Source organism: Phalacrocorax carbo, unplaced genomic scaffold (assembly GCF_963921805.1).
Source record: "Phalacrocorax carbo unplaced genomic scaffold, bPhaCar2.1 SCAFFOLD_367, whole genome shotgun sequence".
Lineage (NCBI taxonomy): Eukaryota > Metazoa > Chordata > Aves > Suliformes > Phalacrocoracidae > Phalacrocorax > Phalacrocorax carbo.
This window is the reverse complement of record NW_026990482.1, coordinates 2,044-24,036: the sequence shown is the minus strand read 5'-3', so window position 1 is coordinate 24,036 and position 21,993 is coordinate 2,044. Positions and strand designations below refer to the sequence as shown.

The window sequence follows — 21,993 nt, the reverse complement described above, 5'->3', positions numbered from 1 at the left end:
GGGGGAAGATAGGATCCTGCGCATGCGCGGCCCCCCCGCAAAATGGCGCCGGGAAAAAAATGGAGGCCCCCAGGGCGGCTTCAGGGCGGCGCGCGTGCGCACTGCAGGCGTGACAAAATGGCCGCCCGCCCCTCTCACGTGACCCCGAGGAGATGGCGGCCCCCGCGCGCGCCCTGCGCGGCGGCCAATGGGAGGAAGGCGGCGGCGGAGGCACATGCGCAATACCCGCCCCGCCCCCTCGGGCGCGGGGGGGCGGGCCCGACCGCATCATAGAGCTCCGTTCCTCCCGTGTGGAGGCTAGAGCGTCCCCGGCCACCATAGAGAGGCTTGCATGGGGCCTGCACCGCCCTCCCCCAGGACGTAGAGCCTGGTTCTCCCCGCCCAGAGCGGCTCACCCGCCCCCTCACCACCGTCTGACCCCACCGGTAGCCCCACCGGCTCGAAACTGTAAAGGAACCGCGAGGTCCTCCCGCGTTCCTAGAGCGGCAGCCGCTACTTTTCGACCCCTCCCCCCCGCCTCGCCTCTTTTCCTCGCCACCCCCGTTATACGTCACATCCGGCTGGCGCGGACCGGAAGTGAGCGGGCGGCGGCGCGCGGAGCCGATCGCCGCCGGGACCGCGCGGGCAGGTCCGGGGGGACCCCGGCGTGACGTCACGGGGCGGGCGGGGGGGGTCGGGGGGTCATGGGGTAGTTGTGGGGGTCAAGGTCGGGGAGGCTGGGGGGGGGGTGTCGGGGGGGCCCCGGGGGATCATGGGATTGGGGGGGGCCTAGAGAAGGGGGGGCTCCGGGGGATGGGGGGATATTGGGGGGCCGGGGGGGATCGTGGGATATTGGGGGCCTGGGGGGGGGGCTAAAGATTGGTGGGGCACCAGCGGTTCGTGCAATTAGGGGGGTTGTGGGGGGCTTTGAGGTGGGGGGGCTCGGGGGGCTGGGTTAAGGATTGGAGTCACCCAGGGAGGTCCTGGGGGGCTGGGGGAGCACAAAGATATGGGGGGGCCCGGGGGGGGTCATCGGATACTGGGGGAGGCTAAAGATTGGGGAGGGCCCAGGAGCTTGTGGAATTGGGGATGTCTTGAGATGGGGGCCCTGGGGGATTGTGGGATATTGGGGGGCTGGGGAGAGCTAAAGATTGGGGGGGCCCCGTGGGGGTCATGGGATACTGGGGGGGGGCTAAAGATTGGGGGGGTCCAGGGGGTCGTGGAACTGGAGGGGATGATGTGATGTTGGGGGGGCCTGGCGGCAGGTCGGCCGTGGAGGACTCCATGATTTGGGGGTTTGGGGGCGAGGGGGGGTGTGCTTTTGGAGGAGCTGCAAGGAATTCTGGGATAGCGGGGGCGCCCCTGGGGGCTGTGGGGGTACCGGAGGACCCCCCGGGGTGTGTGTGGGGGGTCCCGTGCTGACCCCGCCCCGTCCCCGCAGCGCCATGGGGGACAGCGACGACGAGTACGACCGCCGCCGGCGCGACAAGTTCCGCCGCGAGCGCAGCGACTACGACCGCTCGCGGGAGAGGGACGACCGCCGCCGCGACGACTGGAGCGACCGGTAGGGCCTCGCCGTGACTTGGGAGGGGGATAAACACCCCCCGCAGGGGGTTCCCCAGCCTTGTCACGACCCCCCAATTCCCCGCCGCAGGGACTGGGACCGCGGGCGGGAGCGCCGGAGCCGCGGCGAGTACCGGGACTACGACCGGACGCGCCGGGAACGCTTCTCGCCCCCCCGCCACGAGCTCAGCCCCCCCCAGAAACGCCTCCGCCGTGACTGGTGAGTGATCCCCCTCCACCCCCGCTTGATTTTCACACCCCCAAACCCCCTAACAACCCCCCCAACACCCCCATTTCCCTCTGCGTGTCCCCCCCCCCAGGGACGAGCACAGCGGTGACCCCTACCACAGCGGCTACGACATGCCCTACAGCGGGGGGGGCGCCGGCCCCACCTACGGGCCCCCCCAGCCCTGGGGGCACCCCGAAATGCACGTCATGCAGCACCACATCCTCCCCATCCAGGCCAGGTAAGGATTCTGACCCCTGATGCCCCCCTTTCAGCACCCTAAAACCCACCTGAAGCCCCCCCCAGGTCGTCCCCAGGCTCTTCCCTGATTTGCTGCCCCCCCCAAAAAAAAGACAACCCCCAGATTTTGGGGGGCCCCAGCTTGGCCCGCAGCACGTAGCCCCCTCCCCATCTCCACTTGCCCCCGAGCTGCCCATAGAACCCCCCAGACGCCCCGTAATGAGCCAAAACTGGCTGGTAACGGTCTTAAAGTGCACTGTAACAGTCCAGATCGCTTAGTAGTTGGCCCAAAATGGGCCAGAATCACCCAATAATGATTTCAACCCACTCCAAAATGGCCCAAACCACCTGGTAACTGCCCCAAACCTCCCCAAAATGGCCCAAACCACCCGGTAACTGCCCCGAACCTCCCCAAAATGGCCCAAACCACCCGGTAACTGCCCCGAACCTCCCCAAAATGGCCCAAACGCACCCGGTAACTGCCCCAAACCTCCCCAAAATGGCCCAAACCACCCGGTAACTGCCCCAAACCTCCCCAAAATGGCCCAAACCACCCCGTAACTGCCCCAAACCTCCCCAAAATGGCCCAAACCACCCGGTAACTGCCCCAAACCTCCCCAAAATGGCCCAAACCACCCGGTAACTGCCCCAAACCTCCCCAAAATGGCCCAAACCACCCCGTAACTGCCCCAAACCTCCCCAAAATGGCCCAAACCACCCGGTAACTGCCCCAAACCTCCCCAAAATGGCCCAAACCACCCCGTAACTGACCCAAACCTCCCCAAAATGGCCCAAACCACCCCGTAACTGACCCAAACCTCCCCAAAATGGCCCAAACCACCCGGTAACTGCCCCAAACCTCCCCAAAATGGCCCAAACCACCCGGTAACTGCCCCAAAATGCCACAAACGACACAGTAGTAGTTCTAAGCCATGCCAAAATGGCCCAAATCACCCCAGAACAGCCCTGATCACCTGGTAATTGCCCCAAATCACCCAGTAATTGCCCCAATCCACCCCAAATGGGCCAGATCACTCAGTAATGGCCTCAGACCAACCCAAACCAACCCAAAACAGCCCAAATCACCTGGTAATGCCCCAAGCTATCCCAAAACAGCCCAAATCGCTCTGTAATTGCAGCAGATCACCCAGTAATTTCCCCAAGCCACCCCAATTCACCCGGTAATGGTGCCAAACCACCCTGAAGCAGCCCAAATCACCCAGTAATTGCACCGAATCACCCCGTAATGGCCTCAAAATGACCCAAGTCACCCGGTAATGGCCTGAAGCTACCCCAAATAACCCTGAAATGGCCTCAGATCGCCCTGAAAAGGCCTCTAATCACCCAGTAATGGCCCAAAACCACCCTGAAATGGCGCCAAACCACCTGGTAACGTCCCTAAACCACCCCAGGAAAGCTCAAATCACCCGGTGATGGCCCTGAAATGGCCCCGAGTCCCCCGTAGTGTTCCCAAACCGCCCCATAATGTCCCCAAAGTGCCCCATAACGTGCCTGAGACACCCAATAACTGCCTAAAGGTGCCCCAAAACAGCCCCAAACTGCCCCGTAAGGTCCTCAGCTGCCCCGTCACAGCCCCAAGATGCCCAGGAACTGCCCAAGGACCCCGAGACCCCCCGTAAGCCCCCAAAGTGCCCCATAAGGGCCCTGAACAGCCCCATAATGTTCCCAAACTTCCCAATAACAACCTGAAACGCCTCATAAGGAGCCCCAGCAGCGCAATAAAAGCCTTGAATCACCCTGTAAAGGTTTTAAATGCCCCCAAACAGCTCCAAACTGCCCTGTAACACCCTGAGATCCCCCACAAAGACCCTGAGCCCCCCCATAAGCCCCCCAAACTGCCTTGTAGTATCCTCAAAGTGGTTGATGATGGCCCTGAGTTGCCCGATAAAAAGCTAAAATACCCCACAACGGCATTGAACTGCTGCATAAAGACCTTTAGTCACCGTGTAGCACCCCAAAACTGCCCCGAGCCCCCCTTAATGGCCCTGTGCCCCCCCCATAACAGCCCCAAAGTGCCCCACAACATGCCCGAGCTTCCCAATAACAGCTCAAAATGCCCCGTAAAGACCCCAAATCTCCCCGTAGCGTCCCCAAAGGGTCCCCGTTTCGGGGATACCGACTCTGGCGTGTGTGCGTCCCCCTCCTCCCCCCCCCCAAGCAGACTGGGGAACATCGCGGAGGTGGACCTGGGGATGGCCCCCCCGGTGATGAAGAGCTTCAAGGAGTTCCTGCTCTCCTTGGACGACGCCGTGGACGAGACGGAGGCCGTGAAGCGTTACAACGACTACAAGCTCGATTTCCGCCGCCAGCAGATGCAGGATTTCTTCCTGGCCCATAAAGACGAGGAGTGGTACGTCAAGGGGGGAGCCCCCCCACCCCCAAAACCCCCCCACCCCCCCCCCACCCCTCCCAGTAACCCGCCGCGGCCGACCCCGTTAAACCAGTGGGGCTTTTGGGGGATGGGGAAGGGGGTGGGGAGGGGGGAGGAAGGAGATCCGCCCGCCCGCCCGCCGTGGTTTGATTTTGGGGGGGACGGGGACGGGGACCCCACGGAAAGCGGGTGGGTGGGATTTTGGGGGGGGGTGGGGGGGTGGGGTGGGGGGGTCGGGGTGGGGATGAGGGGGCTCGAAGGGGCCCCCCCCATTGCGTACCCGCGCGGACGTTAACCATTCCCTTTTCTCCCCTCCTCCGAAGCACCCGCCGCGAGCGAGGTTCCCCCTCCGGACGTCCGCCAGCCTGGAGAGCCCCTTTAACCCCCATGTCTCCGGCGGCCGGGCTCGTTCACACCCGTTCCTTTTAACCAGCTCCCCCCCACCTGCCCCCCACCCCCTCTCTGCGACTCGAGGGTGGGGGGCGCTGCGGGCAGACAGCCAGGGCTCAGGGTCGCGCACAATGCGACCGGTAGCGAGCAACAGTCGCAGGAAGCAGGCAGGGCGCCCCAGCGAGGGCTCGCGCGCGTTTGTTGTTTTATTTTTCGGCCCCCGCGGAGGCCGAGAAGCGGGGGAGACCCTCCCGCTCCCCCCCGTTTGGGTGCTTTTCGGCCTTTTTTTTGTTTGTTTTTTAAACCCTTTTTATACCCTTTTTCTCGTAGTTTTTTTTTTCCGCCTCCTTCCCTTTGCGTAGCGACGCTTAAAAAAAAACAAACCAAAAACAAAAACCAAAACAAAATTAAAAATAATAGTAATTAAAATAATTAGCAAATCGCCGAAGCGGGGGCCCGGCAGGACGGCGACGCTCGTGGCAAGCGTATGTATGACCCACCGCAACCCCCCCACCCCCCCACCCCCCAAAAAAACCACCCCCTTCCCCGGGGCCGCCGCTGCCGACCGCCGCCGCCGCCGCTGCTCCGGCCCCCCCAGTTCGTCTGCGCCCCCCACCCCCCTCCCCAAAATGGGCTGAGGCTGGGGGGGCCTGATCCCCCACCCCCCCCGAATTTGAGGGGTGGTATTGGGGGGGGGGTGTGTTTTAGGCTATTTGGGAGTTTCCTGACCTGATGTTGGGGGGGGGCGGATGGGGGTCCCTGCACCCCGACTGGGGGACAGGGAGGTCCCTGCACCCCGTTTGGGGTAACGGGGGGTCCCCATGTGCCGTTTGGGGGGCGAACATGGGGTCCCTGCGCCCCGTTTGGGGGACACGGGGATCCCTGTACCCTGATGGGGGCAGACAGGGGGTCCCCACACCCTGGTTTTGGGGGTACAGGGGTCTTTGCAGCCCGGTTGGGGCAGATGGGGGGGGGTCCCTACGCCCCAACTGGGGGACGTGGTGGTCCCCACCCCCTGGTTGGGGGATACCAGGGTCCCTGTACCCCAGTTGGGGCACACGGGGTTCTTGTACCCCAGGTGGGGGACAGGGAGGTCCCCCCAACCCTTTTGGGGGACACAGGGCTCCCTACACCCCACTTGGGGCTGATGTGGGGCTCCCTGCACCCCAACTGGGGGAGACAAGGGGGTCCCTTCACCCCAAATGGGGGACAGAGGGGTCCCTCCACCCCGGCCAGGGCAGATGTGGGGTTCCCTGCACCCCATAGGAGGGGAAACAGGGGTTCCCCCCACCCCCGTTTGGGGAAGTTTGGGGTCCTCCTCACCCCATTTGGGACAAACGGGGCTCCCCCCACCCTGGCCAGGACACGTGGGGGTTCCTGACCCCCAACCAGAGGAAGTGGGGGGCCCAGCTCAGTGTTTGTGGGTACCCCCCCATTCCATGTAGGGCAAAAAGGGGGTGTCCCCCCCCACCCTGGCTGGGGAAGATGGGGGTCCCCAGAGGCCTATTGTGACAGACAAGGGGTCGTCCCCCCTGCCCCCACCCAGGGGAAATGGGGGTCCCTGTACCCTAGTCGGGGAAAATGGGGGTCCCCAACTGAGACCGAAGGGGTGCCCCCCCCCCCAAGGAAAACGGGGTCCCCCCATTTCCCCAGCCAAGCGGAACAGGGGTCCCCGCTCCCCAGTTGGGACAGATGGGGTCCCCGTGCCCCACTCAGGGGAAATGGGGGGGCCCTGTACCCCACTCGGGAGTGGGGGGGTGTCCTTGCTCCCCAGCTAGGAGAGATGGGGTCTCCCATACCCCAGCCACAAAAAACCAGGGGTCCCCCATCTGCTAGAAACGGGGATCCCCTACCCCAGATGTGCCAGACAGGGGGGGTCCCCAGTTCCCCCCCCCCCAAAAAAAAAAACCGGACGGGGCTGAAGGGGGGGGTGTCCCCTCTCCCCTGCCGCAGCGGGACCCCCGCCTGGGGCAGGGCTGTACCCCCAATGCCTGACACCCCCCTTTTCCCCCCCCCCCTTTCCCCGTGTGCCCCCCCCCCACCCCCCCAAAACCAGGTTCCGCTCCAAGTACCACCCGGACGAGGTGGGCAAGCGGAAGCAGGAGGCGCAGGCGGCCCTCAGGAACCGCCTCAACGTCTTCCTCTACCTCTCGGACAACGGCTGGTTCGACAACCTCCTCCTCGACATCGATCGCGCCCCCGCCATCATCAAGACCCTCGATGCCGGTAGGAACCCCCTGCCCGCCCCAAAAACCCTCCTTGGTACCCCGTTTTTTAGGGACACCCCGTTTTCTGACCCTCTGTTGGGTTTTGCCTTATTTCCCCCAGCGGTGATTAAGATGGAGGGGGGGACGGAGAACGACCTGCGCATCCTGGAGCAGGAGGAGGAGGAGGAGCGGCAGGAGAAGGCCGAAGCGGCCAAGAAGGAGGAGCCGCGACCCCCCGACGCTGACCGCAAAGCCCCCGACCGCGAGGAGAAGGAGGAGGGGAAGAAGGTCTGGGGTGACTCCCCACCCCCCGGCGTCTTTCTTTGGTTCTTCGTGGGTCCCTGGGGTCTCTCTTGGGGTCCCTGGGGTCTCTCTTGGGGTCCCTGGGGTCTCTCTTGGGGTCCCTGGGGTCTCTCGGGGTCTCTCTTGGGGTCCTCATGGTGTCTCTTGGGGTCTCTTGGGTCTCTCTTAGGGTCCCTGGGGTCTGCAGGGCCTCTCCTGGGGTCCTCATGGTCTCTCTTGGGGTCCCTGGGGTCCTCATGGTCTCTCTTGGGGTTTCTTTGGTCCATGGGGTCTCTTTTGGCGTCCCCATGGTCTCTCCAGGGGTCCCTTTGGTCAATGGGATCTTTCTTGGGGTCTCTTTTGGGGTCCCTGTGGTCTCTCCCAGGATCCCCTTGGTGCATGGGGTCTCTCCTGGGGTGCCCACAGTCCCTTCCTTGGGTCTGTGGTGTCTCTTCTGAGGTCCCCGTGGTCTTTTCTTGGGGTCCCTTTGGGTCCTCATGGTCTCTTTTGGGGTCCCTGTGGTCTCTCCAGGGGTCCCTGTGGTCCACAGGGTCTCTCCTGGGGTCCCCACAGTCTCTTTAGGGGCCTCTTTTGGGGTCCCTTTGGTCCGTGGGGTCTCTTTTGGGGTCTCCGTCATCTCTCTAGGCGTCCCTTTTGTCCCATGGGGTCTGTTTTGGGGTCCCCATGGTCTGTGTGGTCTCTCCTGGGGTCCCCACCATCCCTTCCTTGGCTTTGTGGGGTCTCTTTTGGGGTCTCCCAGCCCCTTGGGGTGTCCCCCTGCTCCATGGTGTCCATGGCGTCTCTTTTGGGGTCCCCTTGGACCATGGGGTCTCTCCTGGGGTCTCCATGGGCTCCTCTGGGATCCCCCTTGGCCCCTGGGGTGTCCCTGGGGGTCTCCTGGTTTTATGGGGTCTCTCTGGGAGTCCCCACAGCCTCTCTTGGGGTCCTCTTCGCCCCGTGGGCTCTTTTGGGGTCCCTTTGGGTCCATGGGGTCCCTCCTGGGCACCCCACAGTCCCTCCTTTGGCTCTGTGGGGTCTCTTCAGGGGGTCCCCAGCCCCTTGGGGTGCCCCCCCGCCCTTGGGGGCCCTCCCGTGACACCCCCTCCCCCCCAGGGCGAGGGGGAGGCGCCTGGCGAGGAGAAGGCCAAGAAGGGGCCGGAGGAGGAGGAGGAGGAGAAGGACAAGGGACGGAAGGAGGAGGAAGGGGACAAGGAGGGCAAGAAGGTGAGCAGGCCCCGCCCCTGGCTGGCAGGCCCCGCCCCCAGCAAAGCCCCGCCCCAGCAAAGCCCCACCCGTTGTAATAGTCCCCACCTCCCTGCTGGCAGCCCCCAGGTTTGCTGAAGCCCCGCCCCTTTCTGGCAGGCTCCGCCCCACCTGCCATCTCGGCTCCCCCTTTTTGGGCCCCACCCCTTTCTGGGGGCCTCGGGGGCCCCTCCCAGCCCCACCCTGTAGGGCCCCGCCCCCTTTCCCTGGGCCCCGGGCCCCTCCCGGCCCCACCCTGTAGGGCCCGCCCCCTTTCCCTGGGCCCGGGCCCCTCCCGGCCCCACCCTGTAGGGCCCGCCCCCTTTCCCTGGGCCCTGGGCCCCTCCCGGCCCCACCCTGTAGGGCCTGCCCCCTTTCCCTGGGCCCCGGGCCCCGCCCGGCCCCGCCCCTCAGCCCCGCCCCGGTGCCCCGCCCAGGCCAGCAAGAAGCGGAAGCGGAAGCGCAGCGGGGACGACAGCTACGACGAGGGCAGCGCCAGCGACTCCGAGAGCGAGTCCGAGGGCGGCCGCCGCGAGGGCGACAAGGAAGGTGGGGCCCGGGGGGTCCCTGGCGGGGTGGGGGTGCTCCTTGGGGGGCACCCTGAGGCCCTTAGGGTTCCCTGGGGTGTCACTCAGGGGGTCCTTGCGGTCCTTTGGGGTCCCGGGGGCGCCCTGAGGTCCTTAGGGGTCCCTGGGGTGTCCACTGGGGGAGTGGGGAGGTCCTTGGGGGGGAGCCCTGGGGTGCTTAGGGGTCCCTGGGGTGTCCACAGAGGGCACTGGGGACACTGGGGGAGTGGGGGGGTCCTTGGGGGGGAGCCCTGGGGTCCTTAGGGGTCTCTGGGGTGTCTGCAGGGGACACTGGGGGAGTGGGGGGATCCTTGAGGGGGTCCCTGGGGTGCTTAGGGGTCCCTGGGGTGTCTGCAGCGGGACAGTGGGGACACTGGGGAAGTGGGGGGCTCCTTGAGGGGGGTCTCTGGGGTGTCCCTGGGGTCCTTAGGGGTCCCAGGTGTGTCCCTGAAGGTGACACTGGGGACCCTGGGGGTGATCCCTGAGGTCCTTAGGGGTTGGGGGGGACAATGAGGTCCCTTGGGGGGGGTCACTGAAGGTTCTGGGGGGTCACTGAGGGGACAGTGAGGCCCCTTAGGGGGTGTTGGGCTCTTTGGGGGGGGTCCCTGAAGGTCCTGGCTGCCCCAGTTGGGACCTTTGGGGTCCCTGGGGGGGATATTGAGGGTCACCGAAGGTCTGGGGGGGCTACCTGGGATTTGGGGGTCCCTGGGGGGGACATCGAGGGTCACTGAAGGTCTGGGGGGGCTACCTGGGATTTGGGGGTCCTTGGGGACACACACACACACTGAGAGTCCCTGCGGGGGGTCCCTGGGCTTCTCTGTGGTCTCGGGGGCTTTTGGGGGATCACCAAGGGGTGCTGGGGGGATGTTTGAGGTTGCCCAGCATGTCCCTGACCCCCCCTTCTGTCCATCCCCCCCCCCAGAGGAGAAGGGGAAGGAGGAGAAGGCCCGCGAGGAAGAGGGGGGTCCGGCGGCGGCGGCGCCGAAGGCCAAGGAGAAGGAAGGGGGGGACCCCAAACCCCGGCCCCTCCACAAGACCTGCTCCCTTTTCATGCGCAACATCGCCCCCAACATCTCCCAGGCCGAGATCGTGGCGGTGAGCGGCTTTTGGGGGGCTCGGGGGGAGGGGTTGCGGACCCCCCCGACCCCCCACCTCACCCCCTACCCCCACCCCGCACCCCCTTTTTCCGCCCCCCAGCTCTGCAAGCGTTACCCCGGCTTCATGCGCGTGGCTCTGTCGGACCCCCAGCCCGAGAGGAGGTGGGTGCTTTGAGGGGAATTTGGGGACCCCCCAGGGGGTCGTGTGGGGCCCCCCCCCCAAATTTTGGGGGGCTCACGCCGCGTCTCCCCCAGGTTCTTCCGTCGGGGCTGGGTCACCTTCGACCGCAGCGTCAACATTAAGGAAATCTGCTGGAGCCTCCAGAATATCCGGGTGAGGGGCTCGGGGGGGGGGGGGGGGGATTTTGGGGTGCTCTGGGAGTTTGGGGGGGTGGAGGGGGGTCTTGGGGGGTGTTTTGGGGGGGTCAGGGGGCAGCTGGTGGGGGGTGAGGGGACAATTGTGGGGCTAAGTCAGTCGTGTGCTGGGGCACTTGGGGCTTTGGGGGATCCGTGGAGGGGTTTTAGGGGGTTTGGGGGCAGTTTTGGGGTGCAGGGGGCTCGGGGGGATGGTTTTGGGGTGCAGGGGGCAGGTGGGGGCTCAGGGGAAGTTTTGGGGTGCAGGGGGCAGGTGGGGGGCTATGGGGAAGTTTTGGGGTGCAGAGGGCTCGGGGGGATGGTTTTGGGGTGCAGGGGGCAGGTGGGGGGCTCAGGGGAAGCTTTGGGGTGCAGGGGGCTCAGGGGGATGGTTTTGGGGTGCAGGGGGCAGGTGGGGGGCTCAGGGGAAGCTTTGGGGTGCAGAGGGCTCGGGGGGATGGTTTTGGGGTGCAGGGGGCAGGTGGGGGGCTCAGGGGAAGCTTTGGGGTGCAGGGGGCTCGGGGGTATGGTTTTGGGGTGCAGGGGGCAGGTGGGGGTTCGGGGACAGTTTTGGGGTGCAGGGGGCAGGTGGGAGGCTCAGGTGGGCAGCTTTGGGGGGCTGTTTAGGGGTGCAGGGGGGTATTGGGGGGGCTGACCACCCCAGGTGCAGGTACTATTTGGGGGTGCAGCTGATATTTTGGGGGTGCTGAGCTCCATTTCACCTCCCCAGCTGCATGTGCAATTTGGGGGTGTTTTGGGGGTGCAGCTGATATTTTGGGGGTGCTGACCCCCCTGTTTCACCCCCTCCCAGCTGCAGGGATGTGCTCGGGGGGTCCTTTGGGGGTGCAGGCGGGTGTTTTGGGGGTGCAGGTGGGTCCTTTGGGGGGCTCAGGGGGCTGCTTTGGGAGTGCAGCTGGGTCCTTTGGGGGTGCAGAGGGGTGTCATTTGGGGGGTGCAGAGGGGTGTCATTTGGGGGGTGCAGGGGGGTGTCATTTGGGGGGCGCACGGGGCTGCTTTGGGGGGTGCAGGGGGGTGTTCTGGGGGTGCAGGCAGTGTTTTAGGGGTGCAGCCGGGGCCTTTGGGAGTGCAGGGGGGTGTTTTAGGGGTGCATGGGGGTCCTTTGGGGGGCACAGGGGGCTGCTTTGGGAGTGCAGGTGGGTCCTTTGGTGGTGCAGGGGGGTGTTCTGGGGGTGCAGGCAGTGTTTTAGGGGCGCAGGTGGGTCCTTTGGGGGGCGCAGGTGGGTCCTTTGGGGGGCGCAGGTGGGTCCTTTGGGGGGCGCAGGTGGGTCCTTTGGGGGGCGCAGGTGGGTCCTTTGGGGGGCGCAGGGGGCTGCTTTGGGGGTGCAGGGGGGTCCTTTGAGGGTGCAGGGGGGTGTTTTAGGGTTTGCAGCCGGGGACTTTGGGGGTGCAGGCAGTGTTTTAGGGGTGCAGCTGGGGACTTCGGGAGCGCAGGTGGGTGTTTTAGGGGTGCAGCCGGGGACTTTGGGGGTGCAGGGGGGTGTTCTGGGGGTGCAGGGGGGTCCTTTAGGGGTGCAGCCGGGGACTTTGGGGGTGCAGGGGGGTGTTCTGGGGGTGCAGGCAGTGTTTTAGGGGTGCAGCCGGGGACTTTGGGGGTGCAGGTGGGTCCTTTGGTGGTGCAGGGGTGTCATTTGGGGGTGCAGGTGGGTGTTGTAGGGGCGCAGGGGGCTGCTTTGTGGGCGCAGGGGGGTGTTTCGGGGGGGCTGACCCCCCGCCGCCCCCCAGCTGCGGGACTGCGAGCTGAGCCCGGGGGTGAACCGGGACCTGACGCGGCGGGTGCGCAACGTCAGCGGCATCACCCAGCACCGCCCCATCGTCCGCAACGACATCAAACTGGCCGCCCGCCTCGTCCACGCCCTCGACGGCCGCGCCCAGCTCTGGGCGGGGCCCAGCCCCGCCCCCGCCCCCTCCGCGCCCGCCGGCGCCCCTCTGGGCGGGGGGGACGCGCCCCCCAACCCCGACGGGGACGGGGACGCCGCTGCCGCCGCCGCCGCCGCCGCCGCCGGGGTGAGTGAGGGGGTGGGGGGCTTCCGCCGGCACTGTGGCTCCTCGGGGTCCCCCTCGGGGTCCCCAGTGTCCCCTCCCTGTCCCCTCCTGGCCCTCGGGGTCCCCTCGTCATCCTCTCATGGCCTTCGTCTCCTCTTGGGCCCCGATATCCCCCCAAAGACCCCTGTCGCCCTCTCCTGGGCCCCTCCGAGACCCCCATCATCCTCTCTTGGACCCCTCACGGTCCCCGATGTCCCCTCTTGGGCCCCCCCTGGGCCCCTCTTGGACCCCTCCTGGTCCCCAATGTCCCCTCCAAGACCCCCATCATCCTCTCTTGGGCCCCTCAAAGCCCCCCATCGTCCCCTCTTGGGCCATCCCTGGGCCCCAATGTCCCCTCCAAGACCGCCATCATCCCCTCTTGGACCCCCCCCGGTCCCCGATGTCCCCTCAAAGCCCCCCATCACCCTCTCTTGGACCCCTCCTGGGCCCCTCTTGGGCCCCTCAAAGCCCCCCATCACCCTCTCTTGGACCCCTCCTGGGCCCCTCTTGGGCCCCTCAAAGCCCCCCATCATCCCCTCTTGGGCCACCCCTGGTCCCCGATGTCCCCTCAAAGCCCCCCATGGTCCCCTCTTGGGCCCCCCTCATCCCCAGTGTCACCTCGTGGTCCCGTGTCCCTCAGTGTCCCCCTGCAGACCCTCTGTGCTCCCCACCGTCTCCTCGTGGCCCCCAAATCCATCTCATGGCCCCCAAGTCCTTCCGATGGCCCCTGGTCACCCTCAAGCCCATCTCGTGGCCTCTGGGGGGTCCCCAAGTCCCTCTGATGGTCCCTGGTGGCCCCTAAATCTATCTTATGGCCCCTGGGGGTCCTGAGCGCGCCCCTGGGGGTCCTGAATGCAGCCCTGGGGGTCCCGAGCCTGCCCCGCAGCCCCTGGGGGTGTCCCGAGTGCAGCCCTGGGGGGTCCCGCGCCCACCCCTGGGGGGTTCTGAGCCCGCCCCACGGCCCCTGGGGGTCCCAAGTCTGCCCCTGGGGGTGTCCCGAGTGCAGCCCTGGGGGGTCCCGCGCCCACCCCTGGGGGGTTCCGAGCCTGCCCCACGGCCCCTGGGGGTCCCAAGTCTGCCCCTGGGGGTGTCCCAAGTGCAGCCCTGGGGGGTCCCGCGCCCACCCCTGGGGGGTTCTGAGCCCGCCCCACAGCCCCTGGGGGTCCCAAGTCTGCCCCTGGGCATCCTGAGCCTGTCCGGCAGCCCTGGTGGGTCCCGAGGGCGCCCGTGGGGGGTCCCGTGCCCACCCCTGGGGGGTTCCGAGCCCACCCCATGGCCCCTGGGGGCCCCAGGTCTGCCCCTGGGGGTCCCGAGCCTGCCCTGCAGCCCCTGGGGGTGTCCTGTGCCCACCCCTGGGGGGTTCCGAGCCCGCCCCACGGCCCCTGGGGGACCCAAGTCTGCCCCTGGGCGTCCCGAGCCTGTCCTGCAGCCCTGGTGGGTCCCGAGCGCGCCCCGGGGGGTCCCGAGGCCACCCCACAGCCCCCGGGGGGTCCCGCGGGGGGCTGACGGGCGCGGCGGGCGCAGGCGGTGCCGTCGCAGAACCCGGTGCTGAAGCACATCACGGATTACCTGATCGAGGAGGTGAGCGCCGAGGAGGAGGAGCTGCTGGGCCGCGGCGGCGGCGACGCCGAGGAGGGGCCGCGCGAGGCCAACCCCGCCGAGGTCACCGTCGAGCGCGACGAGAAGCTCCTCAAGGTGGGGGGCGCGGACGGGACACCCCCACCCCCGCCCCAAAGCCGTCCCTGGCCGGCCCCGTGGGTGGGGGTGCCCTTCCCCCAAGTCCGGGCCCTGGGTGTGTGTCTGTCCGTGTCCCCCCCCAAATCCAGACCCTGGGTGTGTGTCTGTCCGTGTCCCCCCCCCAAATCCGGACCCCGGGTGTGTGTCTGTCCGTGTCCCCCCCCCAAATCCAGACCCCGGGTGTGTGTCTGTCCATGTCCCCCCCCAAATCCAGACCCTGGGTGTGTGTCTGTCCGTGTCCCCCCCCCCAAATCCGGACCCCGGGTGTGTGTCTGTCCGTGTCCCCCCCCCAAATCCGGACCCCGGGTGTGTGTCTGTCCGTGTCCCCCCCCAAATCCAGACCCCGGGTGTGTGTCTGTCCGTGTCCCCCCCCCCAAATCCAGACCCCGGGTGTGTGTCTGTCCGTGTCCCCCCCCAAATCCGGACCCTGGGTGTGTGTCTGTCCGTGTCCCCCCCCAAATCCAGACCCCGGGTGTGTGTCTGTCCGTGTCCCCCCCCCAAATCCAGACCCCGGGTGTGTGTCTGTCCGTGTCCCCCCCCCAAATCCGGACCCCGGGTGTGTGTCTGTCTGTGTCCCCCCCAAATCCAGACCCTGGGTGTGTGTCTGTCCGTGTCCCCCCCCCAAATCCGGACCCCAGGTGTGTGTCTGTCTGTGTCCCCCCCCAAATCCGGACCCCGGGTGTGTGTCTGTCCGTGTCCCCCCCCCAAATCCGGACCCTGGGTGTGTGTCTGTCCGTGTGTCCCCCAAATCCGGACCCCGGGTGTGTGTCTGTCCGTGTGTCCCCCAAATCCGGACCCCGGGTGTGTGTCTGTCCGTGTCCCCCCCCCAAATCCGGACCCCGGGTGTGTGTCTGTCCGTGTCCCCCCCCCAAATCCGGACCCCGGGTGTGTGTCTGTCCGTGTCCCCCCCCCAAATCCGGACCCCGGGTGTGTGTCTGTCCGTGTCCCCCCCCCAAATCCGGACCCCGGGTGTGTGTCTGTCCGTGTCCCCCCCCAAATCCGGACCCCGGGTGTGTGTCTGTCCGTGTCCCCCCCCCAAATCCGGACCCCGGGTGTGTGTCTGTCTGTGTCCCCCCCCCAAATCCGGACCCCGGGTGTGTGTCTGTCTGTGTCCCCCCCCCAAATCCGGACCCCGGGTGTGTGTCTGTCTGTGTCCCCCCCCCAAATCCGGACCCCGGGTGTGTGTCTGTCTGTGTCCCCCCCCAAATCCGGACCCCGGGTGTGTGTCTGTCCATGTCCCCCCCCCAAACCCGGACCCCGGGTGTGTGTCTGTCTGTGTCCCCCCCCAAATCCGGACCCCGGGTGTGTGTCTGTCCGTGTCCCCCCCCAAATCCGGACCCCGGGTGTGTGTCTGTCCGTGTCCCCCCACCCCCAAATCCGGACCCCGGGTGTGTGTCTGTCCGTGTCCCCCCACCCCCAAATCCGGACCCCGGGTGTGTGTCTGTCCGTGTCCCCCCCCCCAAATCCAGACCCCGGGTGTGTGTCTGTCCGTGTCCCCCCCCCAAATCCAGACCCCGGGTGTGTGTCTGTCCGTGTCCCCCCCCCAAATCCAGACCCCGGGTGTGTGTCTGTCCGTGTCCCCCCCCCAAATCCAGACCCTGGGTGTGTGTCTGTCCGTGTCCCCCCCAAATCCAGACCCCGGGTGTGTGTCTGTCCGTGTCCCCCCCCCCAAATCCGGACCCCGGGTGTGTGTCTGTCCGTGTCCCCCCCCCAAATCCAGACCCCGGGTGTGTGTCTGTCCGTGTCCCCCCCAAATCCGGACCCCGGGTGTGTGTCTGTCCGTGTCCCCCCCCCCAAATCCAGACCCCGGGTGTGTGTCTGTCCGTGTCCCCCCCCCCAAATCCAGACCCCGGGTGTGTGTCTGTCCGTGTCCCCCCACCCCCAAATCCAGACCCCGGGTGTGTGTCTGTCCGTGTCCCCCCCCCCAAATCCAGACCCTGGGTGTGTGTCTGTCCGTGTCCCCCCCCCCAAATCCGGACCCCGGGTGTGTGTCTGTCCGTGTCCCCCCCCCCAAATCCAGACCCCAGGTGTGTGTCTGTCCATGTCCCCCCCCACCCCCAAATCCAGACCCCGGGTGTGTGTCTGTCCGTGTCCCCCCCCCCAAATCCAGACCCTGGGTGTGTGTCTGTCCGTGTCCCCCCCAAATCCAGACCCCGGGTGTGTGTCTGTCCGTGTCCCCCCCCACCCCCAAATCCAGACCCCGGGTGTGTGTCTGTCCGTGTCCCCCCCCCCAAATCCAGACCCTGGGTGTGTGTCTGTCCGTGTCCCCCCCAAATCCAGACCCCGGGTGTGTGTCTGTCCGTGTCCCCCCCCCCAAATCCGGACCCCGGGTGTGTGTCTGTCCGTGTCCCCCCCCCAAATCCAGACCCTGGGTGTGTGTCTGTCCGTGTCCCCCCCAAATCCGGACCCCGGGTGTGTGTCTGTCCGTGTCCCCCCCCCCAAATCCAGACCCCGGGTGTGTGTCTGTCCGTGTCCCCCCACCCCCAAATCCAGACCCCGGGTGTGTGTCTGTCCGTGTCCCCCCCCCCCAAATCCAGACCCTGGGTGTGTGTCTGTCCGTGTCCCCCCCAAATCCAGACCCCGGGTGTGTGTCTGTCCGTGTCCCCCCCCCCAAATCCGGACCCCGGGTGTGTGTCTGTCCGTGTCCCCCCCCCCAAATCCAGACCCCAGGTGTGTGTCTGTCCATGTCCCCCCCCCCCCCCAAATCCAGACCCCGGGTGTGTGTCTGTCCATGTCCCCCCCCCCAAATCCAGACCCCGGGTGTGTGTCTGTCCATGTCCCCCCCCCCCCGCAATCTGGACCCTCTGTGTCGTCCCCCCCCAAATCTGGACCCCAGTGTGTCCATCCCCCCCCCCCAATCTGTACCCTGGGCATCCCACCCCCCCAAATCCAGACCCTGGGTGTGTCCATGTCCCCCCACCAAATCCAGGCCCCAGGTGTGTGCGTCGTCCCCCCCAAATCCGGCCCCCATGTGTTCCCCTGTCCCTGTCTTGTCCCCCCTGTGCCCGTACTGACCACGTCCCCCCACGTTCTTCCCCGTGTCCCCCACCCCTGCCCCGAGTACCCTGTGTCCCCCCGATGTCCCCCACCCCTGCCCCGTGTCCCCTGTGTCCCCCCGATGTCCCCCACCCCTGCCCCGTGTCCCCTGTGTCCCCCCGATGTCCCCCACCCCTGCCCCGTGTCCCCTGTGTCCCCCCGATGTCCCCCTTGTCCCCCACCCTGACCTTGTGTCCCCCCGATGTCCCCCGTCCTTGCTCCGTGTCCCCCCATCCCCTATGATGTCCCCCCGATGTCCCCGTGTCCCCCGTCCCTGCTCTGTGCCCCCGATGTCCCCAAGCCCCCCATCCTGACCTCCTGGACGCCCCTGACCCCCCCTTCTTGCATCTCCCATCCCCTCCCTGTGTCCCTCACCCTGACCTCGTGGGTCCCCTGTCCCCCCCATCCCCTGTCCTCTCTGGTGTCCCCCCGTGTCCCCCTGTGCTCCCCAATGCCCCCCAATGCCCCCCCGTGTCCCCAGCACCACCCCCGTGCCCCCGATGTTCCCCAGCACCCCCCAGTGTGCCCCTATGTCCCCCAGCATCCCCCTGTCTCCCTGACATCCCCCGACGCCCCCTGTGCCTCCCGACGCCCCCCCGTGTCCCCCAATGTCCCCCAATGCCCCCCCGTGCCCCCCGACGCCCCCCAACGCCCCCCGCCCCCAGGTGCTGGACCGGCTCCTGCTCTACCTGCGCATCGTCCACTCGGTCGATTACTACAACACCTCCGAGTACCTCAACGAGGACGAGATGCCCAACCGCTGCGGCATCGTGCACGTGCGGGGCCCCCTGCCCCCCAACCGCGTCTCCCACGGCGAGGGTACGTGTCCCCCGCCCCCCAACCGCGGGTCCCGGGGTCCCCCCTGCCCCCCAGCCGCGTCTCCCACGGCGAGGGTACGTGTCCCCCGCCCCCCAACCGCGGGTCCCGGGGTCCCCCCTGCCCCCCAACCGCGTCTCCCACGGCGAGGGTACGTGTCCCCCGCCCCCCAACCGCGGGTCCCGGGGTCCCCCCTGCCCCCCAGCCCCGTCTCCCCTGGTGATGGTGTGTTTGGGGGCCCCCCCGTCCCCCCAGTCTGTGGGGCTCAGCGTCCCTGTACCCTGAAACTCCTGTCCCCCAGCGTTGTGCCCCCATGCCAGCAATCCCCTCCCCCCACCCCCAGCCCTGGGGCTCATCCCCAGGGGTCCCCCCCCAAACTCTGTGCCCCGCTATCCCCAGGGGTGCCCCCCCTACCCCGGGGCCCACCCCCCCAGGGTTCCTCCCCCATCCCCCAGCATTACCCTCCCCCATCCCCGGGGATCCCCTGCCCCATCCCCAGCGCCGGGGTGCCCCCGGGGTGCCCCCCCTCACCCGCGCGCCCCCTCCCCGCAGTGGCCGAGTGGCAGAAGAGCTTCGAGGAGCGCCTGGGGCCGCTGCTGGCGGGGCGGGAGGCGCTGCCCGAGGAGGAGGCGCAGCGCCTGGGCCGCAAGGACCCCGAGCAGGAGCTCGAGAAGTTCGTCACCGCCAACACGCAGGAGCTGGGCAAGGACAAGTGGCTCTGCCCCCTCAGCGGCAAGAAGTTCAAGGTGGGGGGCTTGGGGGGCACCAGGGGGACGTGGGGGGCACGGGGGGGACGCAGGAGCCAGGCAAGGACAAGTGGCTGTGACCCCTCAGCGGCAAGAAGTTCAAGGTGGGGGGCTTGGGGGGCACGGGGGGGGGTGGGAGGGACGTGGGGGGCACCAGGGGGATGTGGGGGGCACGGGGGGGACGCAGGAGCCAGGCAAGGGCAAGTGGCTCTGCCCCCTCAGCGGCAAGAAGTTCAAGGTGGGGGGCTTGGGGGTACAGGGGGGGCGTGGGAGGGACGTGGGGGGCACCAGGGGGATGTGGGGGGCACGGGGGGGACGCAGGAGCCAGGCGAGGGCAAGTGGCTGTGACCCCTCAGCGGCAAGAAGTTCAAGGTGGGGGGCTTGGGGGGCACGGGGGGGCCACCCGGAGGATGTGGGGGGCACCCAGGAGCCAGGCAGGGACGAAGCTGGGGTCCCCCCAGCGCCACGTTCAAGGTGGGGATTGTGAGGAAGGGGGGGAATTTGGGGATGTGGGGGGGGGAACGGGGGCATGGGGGACTTGTGGGGAAATGGGGACGTGGGGGGGAGAAATTGGGGCCGGGGGGGGGGGGGGCGCGGAAATAGGGGTCGTGGGGGGGGACACAGGACAGTGGGGACACGGGGGACACGAGGGGGCGCGGGGGAGCACTGGAGGCACGGGGGAGAAGGGGCGGGGGGTTGAAGAGGGGGTGTGGGGTGGGGTCCGTGTCGCCGACCCCCCCCATGCCCCCCCCAGGGCCCCGAGTTCGTCCGCAAGCACATCTTCAACAAGCACGGGGAGAAGATGGGGGCCGTGCGCAAGGAGGTGCTTTTCTTCAACAACTTCCTGATGGACCCCAAGCGCCCCGCCCTGCCCGAGGGCAAGGGGGGGCCCCCCCCGGGCCCCGCCCAGGGTGAGACCCCCCCCCGACCCCCCCCCGCCGCCCTGCGGCCACCCCTGGGGTCCCACACGGAGGGCGGGAACCCCCGGGTCTGTGTCCCCCTGTCCTTTGGGGTCCCCCACGGGGTCGGTGACACCCCAAAACCCCCCCCCGGGGTCCCACCTGGGGTCAGTGACACCCCCAAACCCCCCCCGTGCCCCCCAGGGTTTGTGACACCCCAAAATCCCCCCCCATGTCCCCTGGGGTCCCACACGGATGGCAGGAACCCCCAGGTCTGCGTCCCCGTGTCCATCCCCCATGTCCTTTGGGGTCCCACATGGGGTCAGTGACACCCCAGAATCCCCCCCGGGGTCCCACATGGGGTCAGTGACACCCCAAACCCCCTCCCCCGTGCCCCCCCCGGGTTTGTGTAGGGTCGGTGACACCCCAAAATCCCCCCCCATGTCCCCCGGGGACCCACACAATGTTGGTGACACCCCGAAATCCCCCCCGGGGTCCCACATGGGGTCAGTGACACCCCAAAACCTCCCCCGTGTCCCCCAGGGTTTGTGTAGGGTCGGTGACACCCCAAAATCCCCCCCCATGTCCCCCGGGGACCCACACAATGTTGGTGACACCCCAAAATCCCCCCCAGGGTCCTACATGGGGTCGGTGACGCCCACGTGTCCCCCCCAAAGGGCCAATGACACCCCTTTGCCCCCCGTCCCCTGCCACGGGGGGTCCCAGCCTGTGCCCCCCTGACCCCGCCCCGTCCCCCCAGGCCTGGCCCCGGGGCTGCCGTACCCCCCCCAGACGCCGCAGGGGATGATGCCCTACGGGCAGCCCCGGCCCCCCATCCTGGGCTACGGAGGTATGGGGGGCGCGGGGGGTCTGGGGGTGCTCGGGGAGGGGTTTGGGGGGGCTCTAAGGGGTCTGGGGGGGCTCAGGGAGCGGTTTGGGGGGCTCTAAGGGATCTGGGGGGGGCTCAGGGAGCGGTTTGGGGGGCTCTAAGGGGTCGGGGGGGGCTTAGGGAGCGGTTTGGGGGGCTCTAAGGGGTCGGGGGGGGCTTAGGGGAGCGGTTTGGGGGGCTCTAAGGGATCGGGGGGGCTCAGGGAGCGGTTTGGGGGGCTCTAAGGGGTCGGGGGGGGCTCAGGGAGCGGTTTGGGGGGCTCTAAGGGGTCGGGGGGGCTCAGGGAGCGGTTTGGGGGGCTCTAAGGGGTCGGGGGGGGCTCAGGGAGCGGTTTGGGGGGCTCTAAGGGGTCTGAGGGGGCTCGGAGTGGTTTGGGGGGCTCTAAGGGGTCTGGGGGGGCTTAGGGAGCAGTTTGGGGGGCTCAGAGAGCGGTTTAGGGGGCTCTAAGGGGTCTGGGGGGGTTCAGGGAGTGGTTTGGGGGGCTCCGAGGGGCCTGGGGGGGCTCAGGGAGGGTTTATGGGGGTTCTGAGGGGTCTGGGGGGGCTCTAAGGGGTCGTAGGGGGGCCAGTGGGGGTTGGGGGGCTTGGGGCGAGTTTGGGGGGGGCTCTTAAGGGGTCTTGGGGGCGGTTTAGGGGTGTTGGGGGGTCTTTGGGGGTCTGGAGGGGGCGCTGGTCTGACTGGGGGGGTTTTGGGGGGTCCCTGCAGCCCCCCCTGACCCCCCCTTCCCCCCCCCCCCCCACAGGTGGCCCCCCCTACCCCCCCGGGCCCTACGCCGCCGGCCGGGGCAACTACGAGGCGTTTCGGGGCCAGGGGGGGTACCTCAACAAACCCCGCAGCAGGTAAGGGGCGCGGGGGGGCAGCAGGGACCCCCACTTGGGGGGCAGGGGGGCAGCAGGGACCCCCACTTGGGGGGTGGCCCAGGAAAGGGGGGGCACCCTGTTTTGAAGGGAATTGGGTTACTTGGGGGGCAATGGGGGACCTTAATTGGGGGGAGGGCACTTGGGGGGGGGTCCCAACCCCACTGGGGGGGCGGGGGAGGTCCCTGTGCCCTCCCCCCCACCCCCCCCAAACCTTCCCTGCCCCCCAGGATGGTTCGGGGCGACCCCCGGGCGATCGTCGAGTACCGGGACCTGGACGCCCCCGAGACGTCGACTTCTTCTAGAGCCCCCCCCAACCCCTCCCCCGCCCTCCTCAGGACCCCCTTTTGATACGCCCCTCCCCCCACAGCCCCCCTCCCCCCACCCACCACCCCCATTTGTACATGACCCCCCCAGACCCCAATAAATGGC

General features: G+C 67.8%; 1 protein-coding gene across 1 annotated transcript; it reads left to right on the top strand.

Moving 5' to 3' along the window:
- The first annotated feature begins 486 nt into the window (after positions 1–486).
- Positions 487–21,993, top strand: SRRT (serrate, RNA effector molecule). The gene is given in 21 exon segments (XM_064440385.1): positions 487–628; positions 1,421–1,543; positions 1,634–1,762; positions 1,863–2,009; positions 4,191–4,379; positions 6,847–7,016; positions 7,119–7,285; positions 8,393–8,503; positions 8,959–9,070; positions 10,010–10,182; positions 10,285–10,346; positions 10,440–10,518; positions 12,282–12,563; positions 14,106–14,276; positions 18,020–18,173; positions 18,723–18,916; positions 19,671–19,827; positions 20,576–20,665; positions 21,447–21,543; positions 21,792–21,844; positions 21,847–21,993. Coding segments are annotated over 20 exon segments (2,676 nt in total). The 5' UTR covers positions 487–628; positions 1,421–1,424; the 3' UTR covers positions 21,867–21,993.